At 38.0% G+C, this 24,889-nt stretch overlaps 1 protein-coding gene across 4 annotated transcripts in view; it reads right to left on the bottom strand.

The window, feature by feature from the left end:
- Window positions 1–4,662: 4,662 nt before the first annotated feature.
- Window positions 4,663–24,889, bottom strand: part of ccdc85cb (coiled-coil domain containing 85C, b) — a 51,130-nt gene continuing 30,903 nt past the window's right edge. For 2 of the 4 annotated variants that reach the window (XM_079639183.1, XM_079639182.1), the window contains exons 4-8: window positions 21,184–21,222; window positions 16,577–16,678; window positions 10,873–10,965; window positions 9,803–9,901; window positions 6,606–7,699 (exon numbers count right to left, since the gene is read on the bottom strand). In XM_079639183.1, the coding sequence (XP_079495309.1) occupies window positions 7,610–7,699; window positions 9,803–9,901; window positions 10,873–10,965; window positions 16,577–16,678; window positions 21,184–21,222 (423 nt within the window). In that variant the 3' untranslated portion in view covers window positions 6,606–7,609. Of the gene's footprint in view, window positions 7,700–9,802; window positions 9,902–10,872; window positions 10,966–16,576; window positions 16,679–21,183; window positions 21,223–24,889 lie in introns of all 4 variants that reach the window. The other 2 variants (XM_079639181.1, XM_079639184.1) reach the window with 2 other exon arrangements.

Below are 24,889 nucleotides of genomic sequence, written 5' to 3'. Positions count from 1 at the left end.
AGAGAAACTCATTTTGTTTTGGAATAAACAAGTAGGCCTATATCCACAAGGTTTAAAAATGATACGGATTAACATGAGAATAGTGTGGGGAAGTGGCTTACAAACCTTGCCTGAGTTTCAACCGATACAAACAAGCTCCTGGCTGAATGAACCAGTCATGTATAGAATGACAGAAGAAAAAGCATCCCAAGATATATGTCAGTATACACTGAAACATCACAACATTAAAACCACTGACAGGTGAAGTGAATAACTGATTATATTGTTACAAGGGGTGGGATTGATACAACTGATACAATTATATTGATACAAGTGAACAGTCAGAATTTCATGTGTTAGAAGTGTTTGTGTAATGCCTGGTACACATTGTATGATTTTGGGCTTGTCCCAGTTGAACGATGACCAATTGTGGCGATTTCTGTGGCTGTCTCTCCTAAACGGTGGTCTTACATCGTACAGTGAGAGAGGTCTTGCGACTAAAGATAGCCTGAGATAATTTTCAGACAGGGTCATACATTTTGCATGATCATCTCCCAGTGTGTTTGCTGATACGACCGACGACCTGACTAGCGAATGAAAATGCAACAGGAAATGGCGTATTGATCGATGCGACGCCGCTTAAACTTAAAATGACTTACCTCAAGCTCCATTTACAATTGACATGCCAAGTTGTCCTCTTTCAATGACCTTGTCCATATTCTCCCCTTTTGCTTTTCGCTTTTTTTCAGCGCACATAAAAGCCACAATTGCCAAAGTGTGATTAATCTTGCTCTAATTGTTTACCATTAGCGCATGCTAATGATGTTTATTCTTCTATAGTAACTTGAGTCGTAGCCTACGATTCAATAGGTGTCATCAGCGTACAGTCTACTACATACATGTCGTACCCAAGTTTATTATATCCACGTCGTGTGATTTGTAATGATCTTATAGGATTGTCGAAGTCGCACAGTCTGTAGCAGGCCTTACAAGCAGGAAAAATAGGCACGTGAAAAGATTGACTTTTACAAGGGCCAAAAAAAGTGATCGCTAGACAACTGGGTCAGAGCATCTCCAAAACGTTAAAAGTCCCCCCCCCGCGGTGAAAAAGCTTTTAATGTTGTTACAATGCGGTGTTTTTAATATGCTTTAAAACAAACCATGTACAAATTCATGTCAACACCATTGAGTATCTTCTCTGTAAAACTGCAGTGAACCGATGGGGTTTGAAATCGCTGGGGTTTCTGACGTCACAAACTACCTTCAGGTCAACGTGTGTTCGTCAACGAGTGGATCTCTGAGCTGGTGTGAGTGAGTGAAGGCGGGGCTCTTTTGCATATTCATAGAACCTTGTATACTAAATCGGGCAAGGGTGTAGAGTTACATTCAAGCTATTTTAAGACATAAAAAATTGTTTTCCAAGAAAAAAAAAAACATTAAAATGTTGTTTTGGTGGTCAAAGATGAGTTTTAAGGGATAAAAATGATTGACTTCAGGATGACTTTAAGTCTTGTAGGGTGTTCCCAGTATGCATTAGTTAGTACTTGCCAAAAGTGGTGCAAGGAAGGACAATGGTGAACCCAGATGCCCAAGGCTCATTGATGCACGTGGGGAGTGAAGACTAGCCCGTCTGGTCCAATCAGTGTCCAATGTCCACGATGACCCCTATCCACTGCCGAAAGTGCATGCGGCCAAACCTTGGGTGCTGGAATTCATGTCAACATAAATATAGCGCTTTATACAATTCAGATTTTCAAAGCAGCTTTACAGTGATAACAGGAAAATTATTCAAACAGAACTCAAATCTGCTGTAAATAGCGTCATTGTTCAGCTGAAGTCAGTTCAGTCATGTGGATGTTACTTAGACAGGTACCACCTACCTAAATATTGTTGCAGACAAAGCATATCTCTTCACAGCAATGGAGTTTCCTGATGGCATTGGCCTCTTTCAGCAGGACATTGCAGTGGTTCCCAACCCTGTTCCTGAAGTACCCCAGCACAGCACATTTCAGACGTCTCGCCAATAAAACACCAGATTCAACTCATTAGGCCTTTAGTAGTCAAGTCAAGTTAGGTCATCTTCATTTATATAGCGCTTTTAACAATGTTGATTGTTTCAAAGCTGCTTTACAGAGATACACGTATAATTTAAGGTAACAGATTGTTTTGCCTTTATAGAGGTTCTTGAATAATGTTATTTTCCAGATAAAATTAATTTTGATTGATTCACTTCCATCGAAAGGTTGATTTGTTATTAAATTAGGGGCCGCTAAGATGACACTGTTCTCTCTACACAGACTTTAAACGCGAACCTGTGAGAAACGCTGATGGCGCTCACGTGCGCATCAAGAATTAATTCTATAGTTATGTGCGTTTGAATATACTGTATGTGTGCATGTTTGTTCCCTACAAACCAAGCCTATTAATTTGATACAGAATTTTATTTTATTTTATCACTACGGGGTAGATACGCAAATTTTCCACAATGCTTTATCTGTAGAGTGGTAAAGGGATCCTCCATCCCAGGAGAGGCTAGTTGGCACTTCAGCACTGCGTTGACATCGGGTCCAGGCGAAGGTCCTTCGTCAGATCTGGATACGGCCTATACGTAGTAGTATAGTAAATACTCCTAGACCTCAGTAGGGTGTGTCAAGATAAGAGAGACATAAAAAAAGGAACAAGACAAAGAGGTGTTGCTTGACCTCCACATCTCAATCCAACTGAACTGTGGGTTGTACTGAACCAACAAATCCAATCCATACTCGCAACTTGCAGGACTTGAAGGATCTGTCGCTAATGTTTTGGTACCAGATACTGCAGGACACGTTCAGAGGTCTTGTGGAGTCCATACATTAGAGACGTTTTGGCATCACGAGGGGGATATACAAGATATTAACACGGTTTTAATATTGTGGCTGATCAGTGTCTAAATTGAACACTTTATTATAACTGATTATAACTAAGCAAATGTGAAAGTTTATTAAACAGGTCATTAGTTAAAATACATTCAAGTCAAGAAAGTTCATTCTGATCTGTTTTTGACTAATGAAGTTATTTGTTCAGTCAGGCTAACTATTTGTTTAAATGAAAACTTGAATAGTTTATAGAAACTATTCTCGTGTCTTTTGTCCTTTGTTTAAATAAATTTGCTCAATTGTGCATTTGCATTGTAATATTAACGTTAGTATAATGTTCACCTACATAAAAAATAATAATAATTAAAGTCCCCCTGTAGTCAATCATTTTATCCCTTAAACTCATCTTTGATCACCAAAATTACTTATTTAAATGTTTTTTCCTTGAATAAAAATTCTTAATGCCTTAAAATAGCTTGAATGTAACTCTATTACACCCTTGCCTCATTTAGTATACGCGGTTCTATGAATATGCAAATGGGCCCTGCCTCCCCTCACTCACACCAGCTCAGAGATCCACTCGTTGACGATCACACGTTGATCTGATTGGTTACGAGGTAGTTTGTGACGTCAGAAACACCAGCGATTTCAAACCGTGTTTTTGAGACTGTCTTTTCTTCACTGCAATTTTAAGGAGAAAATTCTCAGCAATGGTGTTGACATGAATTTGCACATGGTTTGTCTTAAAGCATATTAAAAAACATCACAAAGACATATAAACTACATTAAAAGCTTGATTTTCACCACAGGGGGACTTTAAAAAACAAGTACAAGCAAGCAAGCCCTGCACTAAAATAATTATTTATAAAACTAATTATTTATAAAACTATAGCTCAAATGACAGTTTTGAACCAACAAATAAGTGTAAGCACTTTTAAAAATAAAAGATATAAACCTTATGGAATGCAATGCCACATACATATCTATTTTAGTTTTATTTAGCAAAAAAAAAAAAAAAAAAGTCGGTGTTTACCAAGCATGTTGCAAAGCATTCACATAATTAAACATTTGTGGTCATAATACAGTGATTACCAAAAGCTACCAACGTTCAAATGTTGTTTTGAATTTTGTGAGGTTGTCAATGAGATGAGTGTGAAAATAAGTAATTTACCCTTATTGCCATTAGGGGGCACAATTCTCAAACATTTATTTTATTATCTTGCATTGGCGTGTGAACTGGAACCCAGTTTCACATTGGACATCAAGTGGCAACCCACAGTACCAAAATATATACCAAAATACGCAGCCAATAATTCACCAAAGAAATGTGGTAAGCACAAACCGCTGTTTAATGTAAGTGTTATTTATAAAATCTTAATTTAGCAAGTGACATAAATCTGCACCTCACTTTTGACAACAACTATGCGCAGTATTTTTCAAACTGTTTTTGGAAACCTTATCAGATCAGCCTTGTAATCCATTTTCAGTCACAACCCACCATTTGACAACCACTGAACTAAATATGCTACATAAAGTACATGTTTAGTTGATCTTAAATTTATTGGATTAGGTTCTAGACACTTGTTGCTATAAAACAAAGAGTATAAAGTCATTGTAACACTGGTTTTTCACATTGGACACTAGGTTGCTGTCTGGGCGAAACTGAAGTTGTTTTATAATTGATGATTTCTTGTTAACATTGACACTGTTAAAACAGTTTACTACTGTAAAGTTGCCCTGAAACATTGACACTGTTAAAAAACAGTTTATTACTGTAAAGTTGCCCTGAAACAGTCTGTATTGTTTACATAAATAAACGTGCACGAGTCAAAGCAAAAGTTTATTTTATTCACAAAATCGGCCTGGTTCACTTTGTACAACTTCTTTCTTTACATCTCTGCCATAAAATATCACCCCGACGTCTCCTGCAGCCAAGCTTGCACCTATTAATACTGAAGACAGGATAAACCTCAGAGGTTTTACACAATAAAACAACACAGGGTATTGGTGCGTAGGTTTCAAACAAAACCTCGTGCACAGAAGAGGCAGCACATGAGCCAAATAAAATCATCCAAAAATATAAATATCATGGCTTTGTGTTCAGACCGTTTCCCAAGAGAATCGGAATAGGATCTGTTTGCAACTCCTTTCATTAACAACAGTGACTTCTCATGTTTGTGACAAAGGTGGGTCAAAACTCATGCCAGCCAATCAAATGCACTCTTCCCTAAAGAGAAAACACCTCTGATCAATTTGTTAAAACATTTTTTGGCTATGTTCAGAATAGCTTACTAACATATTACTCTTGCTGTATATATTTACCAAAATGCAGTATACAACAAAGAAGACAATATCACAATATTGTGAAATCGCACAATGCAGTGCGTTCAACCTTCCATTTGTAGTGTGAAGATCAAACTGGAATTAGCTGCAATTTATTCGAATATGAAATATCCCAGACAGCAACATAGTGTCGGCCCAGATCCGTTACACGTTAAATCCACACGTCACAGATGTGGGGCGGATCTGGGCCGACACTATGTTGCTGTCTTGGATTTTCCATATGATGATACTACTGTTTATGGTTGTATGTACACTCTAAAAAATGCTGGGTTGTTTTAACCCAATTTTGGGTCAAATATGGACAAACCCAGCCATTGGGTTAAATTTTTAAATTAGCATTTTTGGGTTTGTCCATATTTGACCCAACATTGGGTTAAAACAACCCAGCATTTTTTAGAGTGATTGTTTTACATACTGTTAGCTTTTTTAACATTTCTCTCTATATATATATATTAGTATTCAGCATATTGCACAATAACCAGTATGCTAGTATTGCATTCTGAACACAGCCTTAGTATTTCATTTATAAGCATGCCTGTTTTACAACTTGGTTAGCTCAGTAGTTTTTTATGACTTCGGAAAAAAAAATCTGGTAAAAGACACTCACATACATACATTAAACTGTTGCTGACATGCATTTATATTAGCTGAACATCACTTGCTATATCCAGACCTTGACCACTACTTAGGATTGATGCTTGTTCTCTGCCCAATAGCAGGCCCTGCAGACTTTTGAGGGTAAATGTGTGGAATTTAAACACAAAATGTGTTATATTGTGCTGGAAGTGCTATACTACACATTAATAACTGAAAACGTTATCAAATTAGCCATGATACTGAATAATCCAACAAGCAAAGGGTGGGAAACATGAATAAGTTTGTGAATGGTGGGCGTTCTGATTTTTCATCCAAAATAACAGTCAATAATACTGACATGGACAGAGAATCTCCCTGCAACAACGACCTAAATACCTTGAAGATGAAAATGCTTGAGAGCATGGGGTGAAGTATGAAAATGCTTGAGAGCATGGGGTTTCCTGGGGTGAAGTATTAAATTGGGGCAGGACATATTGATGCACTTGTCCACTTTTTTAAAACATAAACCTCCTTCGGTTTAAACCGTTTACCGTTAAGTGCCATGCATTCATGTGGAGGTCAAAGCAGTGCAAGGCATGTGTGCAGTGTTGGGGAAAGTTACTTTTAAAAGTAGTGTTACAATATAGCATTACTTCCTAAAAAGTAACTCATTTTGAATTCAGAAGTCTTAGATTTGAAGGTTAATAAGGTTAAGGTTGAACCGGACAGCTTAGATCTTTAAACATTAATGATTTCTGTCAATATATTAGTCTTGACTGTTAATGGACCAATAAAAATGGACTGGAGTGTCATTCTCAACCAACTGTAATCATGTACATAAACAAAAAGGCTGGAAAAAGAGACAAATATATTGTTTCAGACACATGATTTACACTTGTAGTTTCCCCAGACCTGAGAGACGTGATTGTCAAGAATGCACAGCATACCGTTTTAAAATGTGACATCTTAAACATAAAAACAATTAATTTCAGTTGTGACCGCCAGCTTTTTTATTTATTATACAGGAACAGGGAAAAATCATATTTAGCATGTATCGTGCTGCTATTGTGTCTCAGTTGCATCGTCTAAAAAGTGTTGCGCTGTTAAGAAACCCTGTACGCTGTTGAGTTAAAAACAGCCGCTACAAAAAGTAAAAAGACTTAAAAAGACCACAACATAATAATAAAGTGATTTAAAGCTTATGTACATATCTTACATTGTCTTTCAGAGTCATTTCTGTACGTTACTGATGCACAGAAAGGGCACCAGAACAGTGGAGTGAGTGAGTCTTATCACTTTGCTCTGAAAGTTTGATGGACCCAACGTTGTCTAGAAGATCGTAAGGACACAATAAGGAGTTTTCTGACATCGGTTATGTAAAAGAATAAGAAAATAAAAACGGTAAAAAATATATAGATGAGGCAAACTGACTGAACATGACTAGCTGCCAGTCATAAACACTTCATGGGCCTTGTCCCAAATTACACCGTCCTTTGTGGAGTGACCGCATTGACTGTTGGGTAACTGTCAATGACTGTTGGCTCATAGAAGACTGGTGTCATTTGGGCCAAGTCCATAAATTCAAACAAGATCCATCACGGCAAAATGATAATTAATAGTCAAACCATGTTATTTAAATGTGGATTATTGCTTTGAATGTTCACGGATTCACTGAATATAAAACTACTATCTGAAAACTGGTGTGGAGTGATCCAAGTTCGACTCCAAAGGACTTGACATGGAAGATGGCCGTTGTGGACGGGAGTGTTCGTGTTGCCCGTTGTTGCTGTGAGCTGTTTCTCAGTGTGGCCCTGCTGGAGTTTCATGTTGGGTGAACAGGAGGAACGCTAGAGCTGCTATAGAGGACCTTTGAACTGATTCCCAGAGAGCTGCTGTCGGACGGACGGCTTTGATCCTGCAGCGTCGCCCAGCTTTCGCCACACCACCTGAACACAAAGAGGCGAGTCACGAAACAGCTGCTGTATGGCAGTCCGAAACCTGCCTCTTAAAACACGTTATCATTCTTCAGTCCTTTCTATGTAAATTTAGCCTGACGTCGTCATACTCATATTCTAGTCAGAATATGAGTCTGATACTGCTCCATTGGGCTTTGATTATCGACCGTGTTTCAACCGAACCAGGAAAGAAAATGTGTTTTTCTTGTGTTTCAACCGAACCAGGAAAGAAAATTTCAACCGAACCTCTGCACTCAATTGGATAGACCTACAACCAATCAGAGCAACGGAGTAAGTGACGTATGTTGAATGCCTTGATCGCGGTTCTCTGTTCCTCTTTTAAAATGAAAGCGCTGTCGATATCTTCTATAACACGCGATGGCGGAATCCACACATCTCAATTCTCCAGCGGCAGCCATCTTTGTTGTAAACGAATTTAACCCAAGCACTCTTTGGTGACGTGGATGATTACGTTACTGTTGATCATCTGCCCTGACAGTTTGATTGGTCCGAACAGCTCTGGTTCGAGCATAGTTGCTTCACAACGGATCAAGGCCAGACCGAACTTCCCGACCTCAAATGTTGTAGGCGGGGCTAAATTCGTCTGGCATCCAGGCTAATGTAAATTAGGCTCAGATATCATTTGTAGCCTATAATTAGGGATGCACTAACTACTCTTTTTACTGAAAAAACAGAGGATAATCTATAATATTTTGTCTAAATAAATAAAAAATAACACTAAAAACTAAAATCAATCGTTTTAAATGCTAGAAGTCAATGCGCACATTACAAGACGGATTTTCAATCTGAGATTTGAATTTAAAGATTACATTGAACAGTGTTATTTATGTTTTAGATGACGGAAAAGGGGGCATTTTCAACTAAAATTGGAGAATTTATGTTTTGGACATTCATTTACACAACGTTTTATGGGCCTGAATACTTTTGAAAACGGGTTTTAAAGTGTATGTTTAAAAAAAAAAATACTGTTTTTTATCTCCATGTAAACTACAAAAATGCTAATTTGTGAAAATGGTGATGTCATGCGCTGCGTAGTGTTTCTTTACAAAGTGACATCGCAACTATTCGCCTGGCATGAATAATACAGCATTTTTAGTTGTTTTCGCGGATCCGTGTGAACGGCAACCGTTTTGACAACGTTGTCTTCTAAACGCAAAGGAAAAACTTTCCAATTTTTAGTACATAGTTGTCGTGTAAACACCCTATTTAGAGTAAAACATTTTTACATTGTGCCTTAAAAAGTCACTGCTATTACCATAACATAACCACCCACAGAAAGCAAGCAAAAACAACCCCAAAACATCAATCCATCCAGAACTCTTATGAACAGTGTTGGCAATGGGGCTACAGGCCAGGCTCTCCAGGTGAGAAGCACAGAGGTGTTATTGTGAGCCAGATATCCGAGCCGGATTCCTTCATTCCCAAATTCCTCAGAGGGGCCCAACAAACAGATCAAACTATTGGCTCAAGATATCAAGAGCTCTGAGTGTCAACATGTCCATTAACTGACCCTTCCAAAAGCTCCACCCACTTGGTAACACTTCCATGTGAAGGGAAGCTTTACAGAACATTCAATAGAAATGAACTGGACAGAGTGATTAAGTAAAATTTATGGGCTAGATTGGTGTAGTTTTGAAATACATTTTTCTCTTCCATTTTTCTTTAAACATTTCAATCATGCAGACTTAACAAAGAGTCAACTGAATGAAAGAAGTCATTGAAGTATTTAGATTACTTGTGTTATAGAGTGCCAGAGAGAGCTAAATGCCCATTCACACCAAGAACAATAACTTTAAAGATAACTTTAGGTTCTATTTATTCTAACAGTCCTGCAGTTTTATCGTCTGTCGCATGGATTCTGATTGGCTGTCAATGTTTATTTTATCGTTTATCAGCTGGAAAAACGATATTGTTTCTCTGTGATGTTATCATTATAGTTGTAGTGTGGACTCTGCAATTCTTTTTCCATTTAAAATGTTTTTTTAGAACTATATCTTTATCATTATCTTTAAAGTTATCGTGCTTTGTGTGAATGGGTCTTATCACAAACAAAAATCAAGATTAAACACTCACGTTGCACATCTCTCGCACTATGGCTTTCTCGTTCTCATTCAGGTCTTCCTCACTTCCTTCTGGAAGCTTCTTGTCCAGATTATCATGAACCTCCAGGACCTGTTAACACATGGTCAAGAGCATTTTATAAACCAACTCATATACTGTAGTCATTCATACTTATACTCAAACTGTTGATGTAATTTCCTGCAAAAGAGAGACATTTCAAAACATTTCAACATTTCTCTCAAAATATTAAGCAGATAATACATTTAATAACTGAAAAAAGTATTAAATTAGAAAAAGGGACATTTTATTCGTTGGTTTTCATGCGTTTGCGCTTCTGTTTATCATATTTGATGTGTGTTGATTGTTTATATTGCCTTCAGAACTGCTCTAATTCTTCGTGGCACAGATTCAACCAGGTGCTGGAAACATTCCTCAGACATTTTGGTCCATATTGACATAATAACATCTCACAGTTGCTGCAGATTTATTCGCTGCACATTTATGATGCGAATCTCCCGTCCTTTAAATCCCAAAGCAGCTCTGTTTGATTGAGATCTGGTGACTGTGGAGGGCATATGAGTGGCCATATTAACTCACTGTCATGTTCAAAAACCAGTTTGAGAGTATTCGAGCTTTGTGACATGGAGTAGCCATCAGAAGATGGTACATTGTGGTCATAAAGGGATGGAGATGATCAGCAACAATACTTCGGTAGACTGTGGCGTTTAAACGATGATCAGTTGGTACTTAGAGACACAAAATGTGGCAAGAAAATCTCCTCCACTTCATTAAACCACCAGCAGCCTGAACTGCTGATACAAGGCAGGATGGATCCATGATTTCATGTTGTTTACGCCAAATTCTGACCTGATCATCTGAATGTCACAGCAAAAAATTGACCAGGCAACGGTTTTGCAATCCTCTATTGTCTAATTTTGGTGCACTGTGTGTTTTGTGTATTGTAGGCTCAGTTTCTGTTCACAGGAGTGGCACTGGTGTGTTTCTGCGGCTGTATACATATATAAATATATATAAATATATGTGCTATTTGATAATGTGTGTGAGTGTGGTAATGCAAGTACCTTCATTGCATGGACCACAGCTTCAGGTTTCTGTACAGATGAGATAAACCCAGTGGAGGGAGAAGATTCACTGGTCTGTAGTCGTCCAGTTCCCTGGAGAGGAGAACGCATGGGGTGGTCAGTTGCTCCTGGACAACATTATGGTTAAAGGACCACGGTACATCATATTTATTATGGCATTGTGGTGTACACTACTGTTCAAAAGTGTATGATTATTTTAAAGCAATTAATACTTTAATTCAGCAAGCATGAATACAATTGCTCAACGTTGACAATAAACACTTACATTGTTACAAATAATTATATTATATTTCTTGAGAACAGCATGACTACACTGGTTAACCAGTTAGACCAGCACAATATTATTTATTTTCTTTATACTTCTTTAACACCAACTTGTTGAATATGATTCAAGTCCTGTGACTCATTGCTTTAATTGCTGGTTTGTTATAAATAAAATTATAATTTCAGGGTTGACTCCTGCCTTTTTGTAACTACCTTTCAAACCAAATCTACGCCCTTGTTGTAAAAGATAAGGAATGTAATGTCAAATGTCTCCATTGAACTGACATCCGGCCCACATCTGGTACACGGGGAATCCAGACGGCCCAGATGTGGGCCGGATCTGGGCAGACACTATGATGCTGTCTGGGCTGCTGGAAAAATCAGCTAAACCACTGAAACATGGTTCTTGGTTTTATAGCTGGTCATTAGTGGTTCAACTTTGGTTTAAGTGGTTGACCAGCTAAACTAGAGAGAGGTAAAGCGTAACCAACAGTTTTGTAGAATCTGATGCTTCGGCACTCAAGTACACAGGAGCGAAGATGACTGCGGAGTAGACCGACTCTTTTTCGTCAGACTACCAGATGTTCGATACCTGGCTAAGCTGCTAGATCATTTTGGATCGACCATGCACATATGCACCATGGTCCTGTTCTCATTGGTGATACATTGACTAATACATCATTGTTAATTAACCGTCTCAACTCAGAGATATGAGGATCATTCATAATGAAAACTACATTCCATCTAAAACATTCATCTTAGCTCAACATTGCACAAGCAGCCCAGACAGCTGTGGAGGACAAAAAGCCCCTGGTTGTGTTTAATCATTCATACCGCATGAAGAGAGCTGGACATGATCCGCATACATCCATACTGAGGATGGCCACAAAACAGCCCATTTAAAAACGTTCTTGAACAGAAAATGATGGGGGGAAAGCGCTTATGTGTTGTGCTGTGTGCCGTGTTAATGATGATCTAATAAGTATCTAATACACTTCGCTACGCGTTTCATGAGAGAGCCTATCAATCAAACGCTTCTGCAAGGAACTCTTCATATTATGAGATTGTTTCCATGGAAACACCAGAAAACTATTTTCAAATGGTTGAATATAGTCACTCACACTAATTAGAGAGAAGAGATAAAAAGATATTTTGCGGCAATTTTCCAGAAAGTGACGATTTTGTTCTCTTGAACGCATGGAATGAAAACGCAGCTTTATTCGCAAACGCTTTAAGCGATAGTCCGATGTTGAGCATAAGTTAAATTCGCAACTGGATGGAAACCATGCTGCCATGAACTCACTGTCATATTCAAAAAACAGTTTGAGAGTATTCGAGAGTATTTGACTCAAGTTTGACTCTTGTCAACAAAATGTAAAGTGAAAATCAGTTGAAACTTTCTTGAAAAAAAGAGTCATCGATTACAATAACAGAGACGCATTATACTTATAATTTAACTAGTTCAATTAAACCATAATGTTGATGAAAATATGACAAGTGAAAAATTACACTGGAAGAACAATGCACTAACAATGGTTTTAGAATAATAAGACAAAATAATTGTATGATGAGCTAAAAGAGTGGAATATCGCTTTGCTAACAGGTTAACTAGCTCACTCAGCCACATCCTATTTGCATGAGATTAATCAACAATATTAACAACATATTACAATTTCATGCAATATTCCTAACAGTCTCTCAAACACACAAAAACAAATATGTCTCGTATAAGGAACTCAAAACACTTAAAACATTTTTAGCTAATACTTTAGTAAACTCATTATTTCATGATATTATTTTTAAATAAAATGTCAACATAATCACTAATTCTGTGATTCAAAGTAATTCAATTAAATTAGCTGAGATTAGCTGCCTTTAATTATCATATACCTGATTAACCATCAGATAATTTAGCGCTACACACAAAACAATGCTGTGCGATGGTAATGTGAGCCGCACATTGATTGGAAGTGACACCAACAATCTATAAAACATGAAAGGTCAAATGGAATTAAATGGGAGCTTAACCTGTTTTCTCAGAGGAGATGCTGAGTCAAAACAATTTAAAGAAAAATTCAATTCAAGCTCTGCATTAACAAAGAATTTCAGCTGACAATGGAGATCTTCAAGCAAGCTTCCCACATAAAACACACCGGCGAGACTTCCTGTGCACTGGCTAAAAGCTCATTAGCATTTCCTTTTATTCATCAGATTTTTCAGCATATGGTTCTGCTAATTTTCCAGGCGACAATTAAAGAAAAGAAAAAAAAGTTTTCAAAGATATGAAAAGGGCCCCCGGTTCCGTACAGGAAAAGCCTAAAGCGAAGTACAACAGATGAAAGTTTTGACGTACCAAGGATCTCCCTTTTGCCCAAACTGATTAAGCTGAACTTTCTTGTTATAAATCTCCCTGTGTGTTCTGTGATATCTGGTTTGATCTATTTTTTTGGGCTGCCAGTGCCAATTGATTACAAATTTAAATCTTATTAATTGCATAATTACATACATGCCGATTTATTACCTGAATTAAACAATTCAATATTTACTGAGAAAAGCCCCCAAAAGTAGGTTATTTGAAGAAATTTGAAATCTGTAGACCCGTACATAATTAAATAGAAATGCCAAGAAGTTAGTTTTATTTCATTTAACATAATCCCATCCCTTGCCTACAATCCGCAGTAATTTAATTGTTTGTTCAGAATCGAATAGTCACTCAGGACATGTTCTTCTATTCCAGCTGTGCTACTTTTAACTGTATGCACACATTTAGCCTGACTTGATTATGTCATTTTTTTAATCACTTATTTTATTCACAATACCATATTTTCCAGAAAATAAGTCACACCTAAAAACTGCATTGTTGAGAGAAAATACACACATAGATAACTTGCATCGGTGTATTAGTCAAATGTTATTACATTTAAAAGAATGTAAAATACGAGTAAAAAAAACAAAACATTCACAAACATAAACACTATAACCATATATTTTAGTTCCCCTCACGCCACAACAAATCCTTTAAATTGAAAGGAATGAAAATACAACAGGAATGAAAAATAGAGGTCTAAAACAAACATAAATATTAGTGGCATTTATTATTAACAACACTTGTTATAAAAGCCAAGCCTAAATTCATTGATTTGAAGCGAAACAGAAACTACCGGCGGCATGTGGGAAATGGGAATTGAGCTACAAATAAAGTCATGTACCTCTCATTTGGCACTAATCCAAATGTGCGTTTTGCGCATTTTTGTTTGGTGTTATATCAATTGCATTATATAAGTTGCTTTGGAATATAAGGCGCCGCACATTGATGTAGATTTAGAGATTTTGATCAAAAACGTGACTTTTATTCTGGAAAATACGGCAACAGCAGTTAACTTAGATCAGTGTTGTTTTTGGCAGCCCTTTTAGTTTTAGTCTTAGTCTTTTTGACGAAAATGCTTTTTAGTTTTAGTCACATTTTAGTCACTTATAAACTTGATAGTTTTAGTCAAGTTTTAGTCAACGAAAACGCAAAAAGGTTTTAGTCAAGTTTTAGTCGACGAAAACACAAAAAGGTTTTAGTCAATTTTAGTAAAAAAAAGAAAAAGAAAGTAGTCTTTAACAAATTAATTTAGGTTAAAAAGTATTGGAAATGGGCTTTTAGGTTTGACAGGTTGCAGCAAGTGTTGCAATTCATAAAACAACAGTTAACCTTAAAACCTTTTCATAATAAACTAGACTTTCTGAATAATTCGATTGGTTGGGTCCTTACATGCGCTTCGTGAGGCACACACGCACACTAGCACACACACGCAAGGTCTCTCGCTCCCTTTCTCTGCTTTGCGCGCTACACATGCGCGCGCGCTCTTGCTCACTCGATCTAGATTCCGGGAGATTTTAACTAATTTGCGGGCAATTCTGAAATTATCGTACATTATGGGATTTTTTTCATTATTGATCGTACAGAGGTCAAAATTATCGTATTTATAGGCAGAAATGACATGCATTGTGAACGTCAGATTTATAATCATTTTCGTTCCATCTCGTCTCGTCAACGAAAACTAGAAAACGTCTCGTCATGTTTTAGTCACCTTGGAGCCATTTTTAGCTAGTCATCGTAACGTTATCGTCATAAAAAAAAGGTGCGTCAACGAAATAATTGCGTTATCGTCATCGTTGACGAAAACAACATTGACTTAGATACACTGAACAAAATGTCCGAAAACCCCCCTGGTGTGACCACCATTTGCCTCACGCAGTGCAACACATCTCCTTCACATAGAGTTGATCAAGTTGTTGATTGTGGCCTGTGGAATGTTGCCTTTTCATGTATTAATCGCTGTGTAATGAAACAAATTTTAGATTTTGATGAAAAAAAAACGTGATTTTAGAGTGGCCTTTTATTGTGGCTAGCCTACGGCACACCTGTGCAATAATCATGCCGCCTAACTGTGCGTTCACACCGCCGCCGACGAGAGCGTCAAAGTGGCCGGAAGTCATTCATTTTCAATGAAAGCCGGCGGCGAGCTCCGGCGAGGGCGATGCGTCTTGGACGGTGAGAGCAGCGAGGAGAGTTGAAGTCAGGTCAACTTTATGGTAATGAGCTATGACGCGGTTTGGCGGCAACCAATCGGAATGTAGAAGTGCTCCGTTTGAGAGGATTCCAGGGAACGCAGTCCTGTAAACTTTGGTTCCGACCACATTAGTTCCCAAGCAAAATGGACGAGAGGTTGATCATTTGAATTTGATAAGGCGCGCAACACTATTTATAGGCAAGATTTTGCGCTAGAACGCTTGTTTTTCAGCGGGAATGCAAATTAGAATAGCACTTAACCATGAACACAAAAGCCACACCACACAAATGGCTTTTAATTGGTTTATTTCGTTGGTAAACATGTCACTATAATTGTTAAGTTCTTTCCATCGATCAATTTTCTGCAAAAAATAAACGGCATGCTTGTTTGCTTTACGGTCCCTTTAAATAACGATTTAAAAAAGACCAAGCATTCGATCTACGTCAGAGCATCAGAGCGTCCACGAATCTTTCCACGACGTCGTTGGCAGGGCCATAATCCATCCACCTCACAGGTGTGGCATATCAAGATGCTGATTACCGTGCGTTCACACCGCCGCCGGCGAGAGTGGCAAAATTCGCTCTCGCTGGCGGCGGTGTGAACGCACGGTAATCAGCATCTTGATATGCCACACCTGTGAGGTGGATGGATTATCTCGGCAAAGGAGGAGTGCTCACTAACACAGATTTAGACAGATTTATGAACAATATTTAAGAGAAATAGGCCTTTTGTATACATAGAAAAAGTCTTAGATCTTTGAGTTCAGCTCATGAAAAATGGGGGCAAAACCAAAAGTGTGGCGTTTATAATTTTGTTCAGTGTAGGTTTCTCTGTGCAGTGTGTTGGAGAGGATCACTCACATTCAGCAGAGCCTCGTGCCTCTGGGGGAGCGAGGACAGCTGTGACTCCGAGCGGTACAGGGTCGTGCCTTTACGCAGGACACGCAGGTCTCCCGGATTACACTGGATGGAAAGAGAGCATATTAAACATTCCAGCAAACAAACTTACATACTTCACTGTTAATGAAAATAATAGTGGAAAGATAAAAAGTGGGAGAAAAATAGTTTTGTAAGTCACAGCCTGTATGAGGAAAGAGGAGACAGGTCACTTGTAGAAAAATGATTGAGAGAAATTGCAATCTCTGCTTCAATTAAAAAAAGATTAGTTAAAAACCAGCTGTTTGTTTACTCTTGACTAAATCTTGACTAGGTGGGCTAGCTTGGAAATGTTATTGAAACATATTCTTAAAAAAAAAGATTTAGAGATTTTGGTATTCAAATAAATAAGCTGTACATCTATTGCATACAAAGAAAACAGCTACCAACGGGGTTTCCAAGATGTCCGCCGAGTGAACTGACTAGCCTTAAAAGATCTATTCAAAGTCAAATGTGTTTTATTTTAATCTTCTTCAACTTTCATCCATTATAGTGCTCAGGAGATGATGTATTTATGTACAACATACGTATGCTATTTTTAGTGTTGCAAGTGTTTGAATGTCAACAAAGCCATCTGTTTGCAAAAGAAAAGATTTAGTAAGATCTTTGTTTTGCTTGTGTTAACAACAGAGAAGATAATTTGATGCGTTTTATTTTGATATAATGTAGGACATTTGTTCACTAATGCATTTTATTTGATTACAAGTGAATTTTTAATTGTGCACATGCACACTGGGTAGTGAGCTCAATAGACATGTTTGTGTGAAATCACATTCCTGCATCTCGTCAAAATCAGATTCAGAGTTGCAAAATAGGAAAACTGACTTCAAAGTTGCATTCTTTTGCACTTTCCCAAGTATGAAGTTGTTGTATGAGGTAGTATGAAGTATGAATTCTGTGTTTCTGAGCTGAATGAAACGTAGCATTACTAGCCTTGATCAGAACAAACTCCCACACAGCTTCCTGTAGGTATTCTTGTCCATATAAAGCCGCTATAATAGAGACACCCACAGGCTCCAGCTGGCATCGTCTCTAATCACCAGTGATCCTTATGACATTCTCAATGTCTTGCTTTCATGTCCTCTGAATGCATGTGATTACTGTAAGAGGACCTATAAATAGCTCTGTCACTCTCTTTCAGAAGAGAAACTGTATTTTCGGTGGCTGCAAGGAAGATGTGAACTTCACATTTGCCTGCAACCTAATACTGTCTCGCCCACTAACCATTCATGGTATTTTGATGCAGCACTGATGTACTTGTTTAGTACAATTTTGTTTGTATGCGGTTTGTGTAGAATGTATTGAAGAATTCTGATCAAACTTGACAGAATATATATATACCAGGTGCTGCCGGAGAGTCAGTGCGGCTTCCGTGCTGGTCGTTCGACCTTGGACATGATTTTCTCGGTACGCCAGCTTCAGGAAAAGTGTGCGGAACAGCAACGCCCATTGTACATGGTGTTTGTCGATCTGACTAAGGCTTTCGATTATGTGAGTCGCTCTGGTCTCTTCCACGTTCTGCAGCGACTCGGTTGTCCGGCAACTCTTTTGGCAATACTCCAAGGCTTACATGATGGGATGCGGGCAACCATACAGTTCAACGGTGCCCTCTCAAATGAGTTTGATGTCTGCTGCGGAGTAAAGCAGGGGTGTGTCCTCGCTCCCACCTTGTTTGGCATCTATTTCTCGGCTGTGCTGCAACGGGCGTTTCCTGATCCGGTTGGGGTTCTGCTGCACACCAGGTATGATGGCAACTTCTTCAGCTTGGCTCGTCTGAGGGCCAAAACCAGGGTGAAGCGTGTCCTTGTGCGCGAGTTGCTCTATGCAGACGACGCTGCCTTCGTGGCTCACACTGAACAAGAAATTCAGGAGATGTGCAATTCTTTTGCCGCTGCCTGCACAGAGTTCGGACTAACCATAAGCCTCAAGAAGACAGTGGTGATGGCTCAGAACGTTCCTGTTTCCCCTCATGTCACCATTAATGGCACAGTGCTGTCGGTTGTTGAGAAATTCATCTATCTCGGCTCAACCTTGACAGCAAACAACAGCCTTGATGCTGAACTAAATACCAGGATCGGTCGTGCCTCAACAACCTTTGGGCGGCTTCAGTCTCGCGTCTGGAACAACAGCCACCTTTCTCTCAAAGTAAAGGTGCGCGTATATGAGTCCTGTGTTCTATCCGTTCTGCTATATGGAAGCGAAACGTGGCCTACATACCGGCGGCAGGAGCATAAGCTTAATGCTTTTCATTTCCGCTGCCTACGACAGATCCTTGGCCTGTCATGGCAGGATCGGGTTCCGAACACCACCGTGCTGAAGCTCACTAACAGCAGTGACATGTACACAGCGTTACGGAAGAGGCGTCTCAGATGGATCGGCCATGTACGTCGTATGCCAGATGAACGTCTCCCAAAGTCCATCTTCCATGGGGAGTTAGCTGTGGGACACCGCCCTCGTGGCCGACCCAAGCTCCGCTTTAAGGATGTCGTCAAGCGGGACATGAATGTCTTTAACATCAACCCTGACCGATGGCATCACGTTGCGGAAGACCGGGCAGCTTGGCGGTCTGCGCTGACAGAGGGCACGACTCTGTCCTGCCATGCTTACACCAGCTTTTGCACAGAAAGACGGCATGTTAGACACCGTTCAGATCGGCGCTTGCGCTGAAAAAGGCCTTGATGATATATATATATATATATATATATATATATATTTAACCTGGCCTATAATAACTTGTGTTTAGTAACTTATTACAGTAATGTATTAATACTTTTCTATGATGCTTACATTACAGTGATCCACTTAAAGGGTCTATATGTAAGAATGTCCATTTATTAATCGCTGTGTGTAACGAAACTTAAAAAACAAGACTTTCTCCGAGTTCCTACAGTAGGTTGTCTATGAAAGCCTGTAGACAGATTTTTATGTGAAGGACGGGTCATTTTTGCAGCGAAAATTAAAAGGATGTGACGTTTACAAGATCCTCTCTTCCGTTCAATGACACATGAAAGGAATGCTTATACAATGTTCAGGATAATGCCGAAAGAGCCATTCTGTACAGTAATGTCAATGTGTCATACAAAGAAAAGGGATTGATTGAATTGAATCACATTGAGTCTCTTGTGTGTTACGCGTGCATGAGTGTGCTGACTGCAGTTCACTTAATGGCCACCGGTGTCGCTAAAAACAAGGGTTTCTGAATTAGAAAATAATTTAAATAATTATAATTGGAGAGTTTTCTATCCTTCTTCAGTATATTCATCATGTCTTCATTCTACAGTTATGACTGTTTGTTGAGAAATGATCCCGTTTGAAATACAGCTTATTTTATAGTTGCTGAGAGATGTCTTTTTCCTAAAAAAAGAGAAGGAAAACTATGCCCAATTTACAGAGTGCATAAAAACAGGGTGTGTTTGTGCTTAGTTACCTACTGAAGAATTGGTTAAATTTAAGTTTGTTGTAACAACAGTATGGTTTAATTGATTGATAAGCTGGAATTATATACAATGGTGTACAAAATTCTGAGAAGCGTTATATGAACACCTTATGTGTGTTGTTGAAATTAGCCTGAATGCTGAAGGGAGTGTCAGAATTCCTGTAGACTGATGTTATTGCGCGTCAACCATGTCAATAGAAATGGGTTCAGCCTATGAAATACCTGCACTGCGGGAATGCCACCTGTTCGAAGGGCCAAAATTCCTCACCTGGATGTATTGTTGCTCTGACAACACCAGAGTAAACATCAAGTAATTAATGAAACATCTGACTACAAAAGAGTAGTTATTCCTGAATAGACAGACACACTCTGCATTCTTTCTTATTTGACAAGACTTTTTACATATTTAATTATCGTTAAACTAGAGATGAGTAGGATCATCCTGTCATTCAGCAACAATCAATTACTGTCTAGACTTTTTTATAGCTTTAATATTTTATTTTAGCAGTAGTGATTCAGGGACAAAAGTTAATTCCCATCAAAACACTGCTTTGTGTAACAAATTCAACAATAAATTATTGGGAAATAATGCACATTTGTTTAGAGAAATGAGTTACATTCTGTTCTATTATTTTTTGAACACATGTCAGTCTGATGGACTAATTATAGGGTTTCTTTCTTCATTCAGTCAGACTACACAAAAACTAGTGCGTTTTGAACATAAGCACGTCTGTATTTTACTGGACAGTCAAATATGATTTAACGCAACTCAACTGGATTCAAGACATATAAGGGGGCGTTTATTAAAATTTAAATATGTTCATACTCATCTTTACATCCATCAGTTTGTCAGACATGAAAAATTTATGCTGCACTACCTGTGTTGTTTGAATAAATGATAAGATCAGAAAGAGGGACAAGCATATGACCTCATGCGCCATCAGCCCAGCATGTTAGCACAAGCACTTAGACTAGCATGCCGTTTTACACACCAGCTTTTTAAGTTGGAGAACGTGAATACAAAGAGAAGAAACAAGCCAGAAGAGAGCTAGGAGGAAATAAAGCTCCATCACCACTGAGGAAAAGTTTGAGTTACCTTCATGGACAGCTTTGATAAGCTATACCGGCTACAGGGCTGGAGAACACAAGAGACATTTCACAAACCAATTAAACAAAATACATTATAATCATCAGATTGCCTATTCAAACAGTTAGGCTTCAGACTTCATATTTTTGTGTTAACCTTCTGTTGCTGCTCACATGATTTCTCATATCTACAGAAAAGTATATTGGGTGTTGACTTATGAATCTTTGTCTGAAGTAAGGGGGTTGTTATAGCGAATACAACCCCGACAGGCTGATCAGGACCCCGACGTGAATCAGCCTGAAGGGGTTGTATTTGCTATAACAACCGCCTCGCTCTACATTATCTCGCTTATTACATGGCTACCTACCAAATAAACCAATAATTTGACACAAAATATTGATTTAAAAAGGAGTTTGTTGATTTAAAAACGATTGTATTCCTTCCGCTAAAGAACACCATGTCCATGGCAACGCTCTGTTTTTCATGGCAACAGTGTGTTATCCTTAGCAGCGGTGTGTTATCAAGAAATAGACCGCATTCTACATTAGAATTCAACCAAGCCATGTAATAAAGCACATTAAAACACCACATATACATATAAACAACATTAAAAGCTAGATTTACACCACAGGGGGACTTTAAATCACATAAATATATATATATTTTTTTATGTAATAAAATAAAATGCATTAGTGAACCTATTACTTACTTTTCAGGGAGTAACGCAATATTGTAATGCATTCTTTTTAAAAAATAACTTTCCCTAACACTGGTGACCAGTTTCTACCATGACGTGAATGTGACATTTGTCAGCAAAATAAAGACATATAGGGCCTTTCCATGACAACAGACCTTTCAATCTCAGGGTCACAAGTAAGTCACAAACCAAAAGTGTCATCTATCACAACAGCTGAAATGGCTTTTAGGAAAAGCTTAGTGTAAGTATCCTGGGAAATCACGAGTTCAGCTCGGTTCATGTGCGCTCAGGACAGCGTTCTCTGAAGGATTGAGCTCTCCTCTGAATTAATCATGCTTCAAGTGAATGCACTCATTCTCAGAGGACCGCACCGATGAGACGAAAACCGTTTTCTCTCATTTGACCGGAGGGAGAAAGTAACTCTCTTGCATTTTAATCATACTCTTAGAAAGTGCTTTCCATCCTGGGGATAAAATGCTTTCAGACATTCAAAGCCCTATGCTCCACATGTTCAGAGATAGAGACTCAAATAGCTTCGACTCGAAAAAGCACAACATTTTGAGCGCACCGCCGTCTGATACACCCACATCCACTGCGAGACAGAGGGGGGCTGGCGATGAAAACGTAATGAGGATATATGATTAAAAGAGAGAATTATTGCAGATCCAAGGACTCTTTCAAGCCCTTGGCCATGCCAACACTCTCGGCTTTGTTTCTATGAATACTGTGATGAATTCTGCCTACAAAGGGCTTCATGAGAACTGCTTTGTAGTCAGTATTTCCAGTGCCCACACACTGTTTTTATTCTCACTGGAGACTGAAGGAATAATTCACCCAGAAATACACCACCGTGTCATTCTGAGTATATGACTTTCTTTCATCCGTGCAACACAAAAGAAGAAATGCTGCATTTTTACTGTACATATTAAAGTGAAAGTACCGATATGGCATTGGCTTGTGCACCATATTCTAAGCTTTCTGAAGCCATACAACAGTCGTGACACTGTTGTCGTCGCCACACTGATGTTTTGATTTCATTGATGTCAAACCTGATATCTAGCAACATATGCCATAGGCCTATTTGAGTGGATGCCGGAGAGCATCAGAGAATAGGAGTATTAATTATTTTGACTAAAATATATATTTTAAATAAAATATCCGTTCATTGAAAAAAAATTTTTTTTAAAATGTTAATTATTTAATTGTAATCCCACAATGATATACTTACTGTAAATGGCATTATAATAAAATCCCTTATATTCAAACAAAAAAAATAATTTCAGTAAACAGTGTACCATTCTAAAGTTTGTGGAAAAATTAAGATTTTTTAAAATATTTTTAAAGGAAGTCTATTATTCTCACCCAGGCTGCATTTATCTGGTAAAAAATTGTAATACTGTAAAATATTATTACAATTTAAAATAACCATGTAATTTATTCCTGTGATGCAGCAAATCAACATATCAGAATGAATTCTGAAGGATCATGTGACACTGAAGAGTAATGATGCTGAATATGAACTTCACGGGAATGAATGAACTTAAAATATTTGAAAATAGAAAATTATTTGAAATGGTAATAATATTTCACAATATTACTGTTTTTACTGTATTACGAATCAAATACATTCAGCCTTGTTGAGCATATGAGACTACTTTCAAATACATTATTTCAAACCTATATATATAAATATAAAAAGCTTTTTTATTTATTTAAAGCTTTTTTGGTGGACATAATATAATCCATTCTTTACATTAATACATCTATTTTGCTCATTGCTTAAGAGGAGCACATTAGGCAGGATTTACAACAATTAAATACAGCAATCATTGTAACCGATTAACCGATTAATTGAAGAAATATTCAACAGATTAATTGATAAAACAATTGTTACAGACAGTAGTAGCAGCCAGTGTTGGGGGTTAACTCATTACAAGTAACTTGAGTTACACAATCAGATTACTTTTTTCACTTTTTTTAAATTCACAGCAAAATATCTGAGTTACTTTTTCAAATAAGTAACGCAAGTTACTTTTTCACATTTATTGACTGACAGCTCTCCTGTCCTCATGTTGAGACAAATTGTGAGTAAGTGCAGGGACGTTGTGTGTAAACATGATGGTTATTTTAGTTCTAGACTAAATGTGAGCATGCATTTACTAATTTCACTTGCACAAAAAAGATTCAGTATTCCTCAAAATGAATAAATCAGTGAAATGCCCTTGAAATGACCTTCATTGATTCAGCAAAACCATAAGCAAAAATGACTTAGATATTTTGTTTTTATTGGTGAGGAGTAAAAAAAATTTCTCCTGCGTCCTATTCTTCTTTTGTTTGCTTGAGCTGCGCCCTCTACTGTACACGCATGAATTTGCATTTCCTTCAGCCTTATTATTTAAATTTTGGTGTGAAAGGGCCTTTACATTTGCCCGGAAATAGGACTGTTTTGTTATATAAAAAAATAAAAACACAACATGTATTATTTTCATGTTATCACTGTGAAGCTGCTTTGATACAATCTGTATTGTAAAAAAAAGCGCTATATAAATAAAGGTGACAACCCCAGCCCACGTAAGAAAAAGAAACGTACCGGTTTACTTTTCATAAAAAGTAACTAAGAAATGCAATTAGTTACTTTTTAAGGGAGTAATGCGATATTGTAATGCATAACTTTTCAAAGTAACTTTCCCCATCACTGGTAGCAGTCTAGTACAGTCAAAGTACAGTTAATTTATTTTTATTTTTGGGTGAACTATTCCTTCACCTGCTTTTAAAAAGGAACACTGTGGCTTCTTTTTAACAGTGCCTCCGTGAAGCCGTGAAAATGTAATTGCCCCTCACTTCTTTAAATATGCACGCTTATCCCTACCTACACAAGCTTGAGGTGAAAAACTATCGAAATCCCATTCAAGTGCAGAGGAGAGTGGGCTGTAATGCTCCTCCGCTGGATGGGTTCACGGCAAGCGCTTTGTTGTAGATGTCTATACTATAGTGGGGAAATACATGTCTGACTTTTGG

This window comes from Phoxinus phoxinus (genome assembly GCF_949152265.1).
Source record: "Phoxinus phoxinus genome assembly, chromosome: 16".
In the NCBI taxonomy this organism is placed as follows: domain Eukaryota; kingdom Metazoa; phylum Chordata; class Actinopteri; order Cypriniformes; family Leuciscidae; genus Phoxinus; species Phoxinus phoxinus.
Note: the sequence above shows the minus strand (reverse complement) of the source record. Positions and strands in the feature narration are given on the sequence as shown.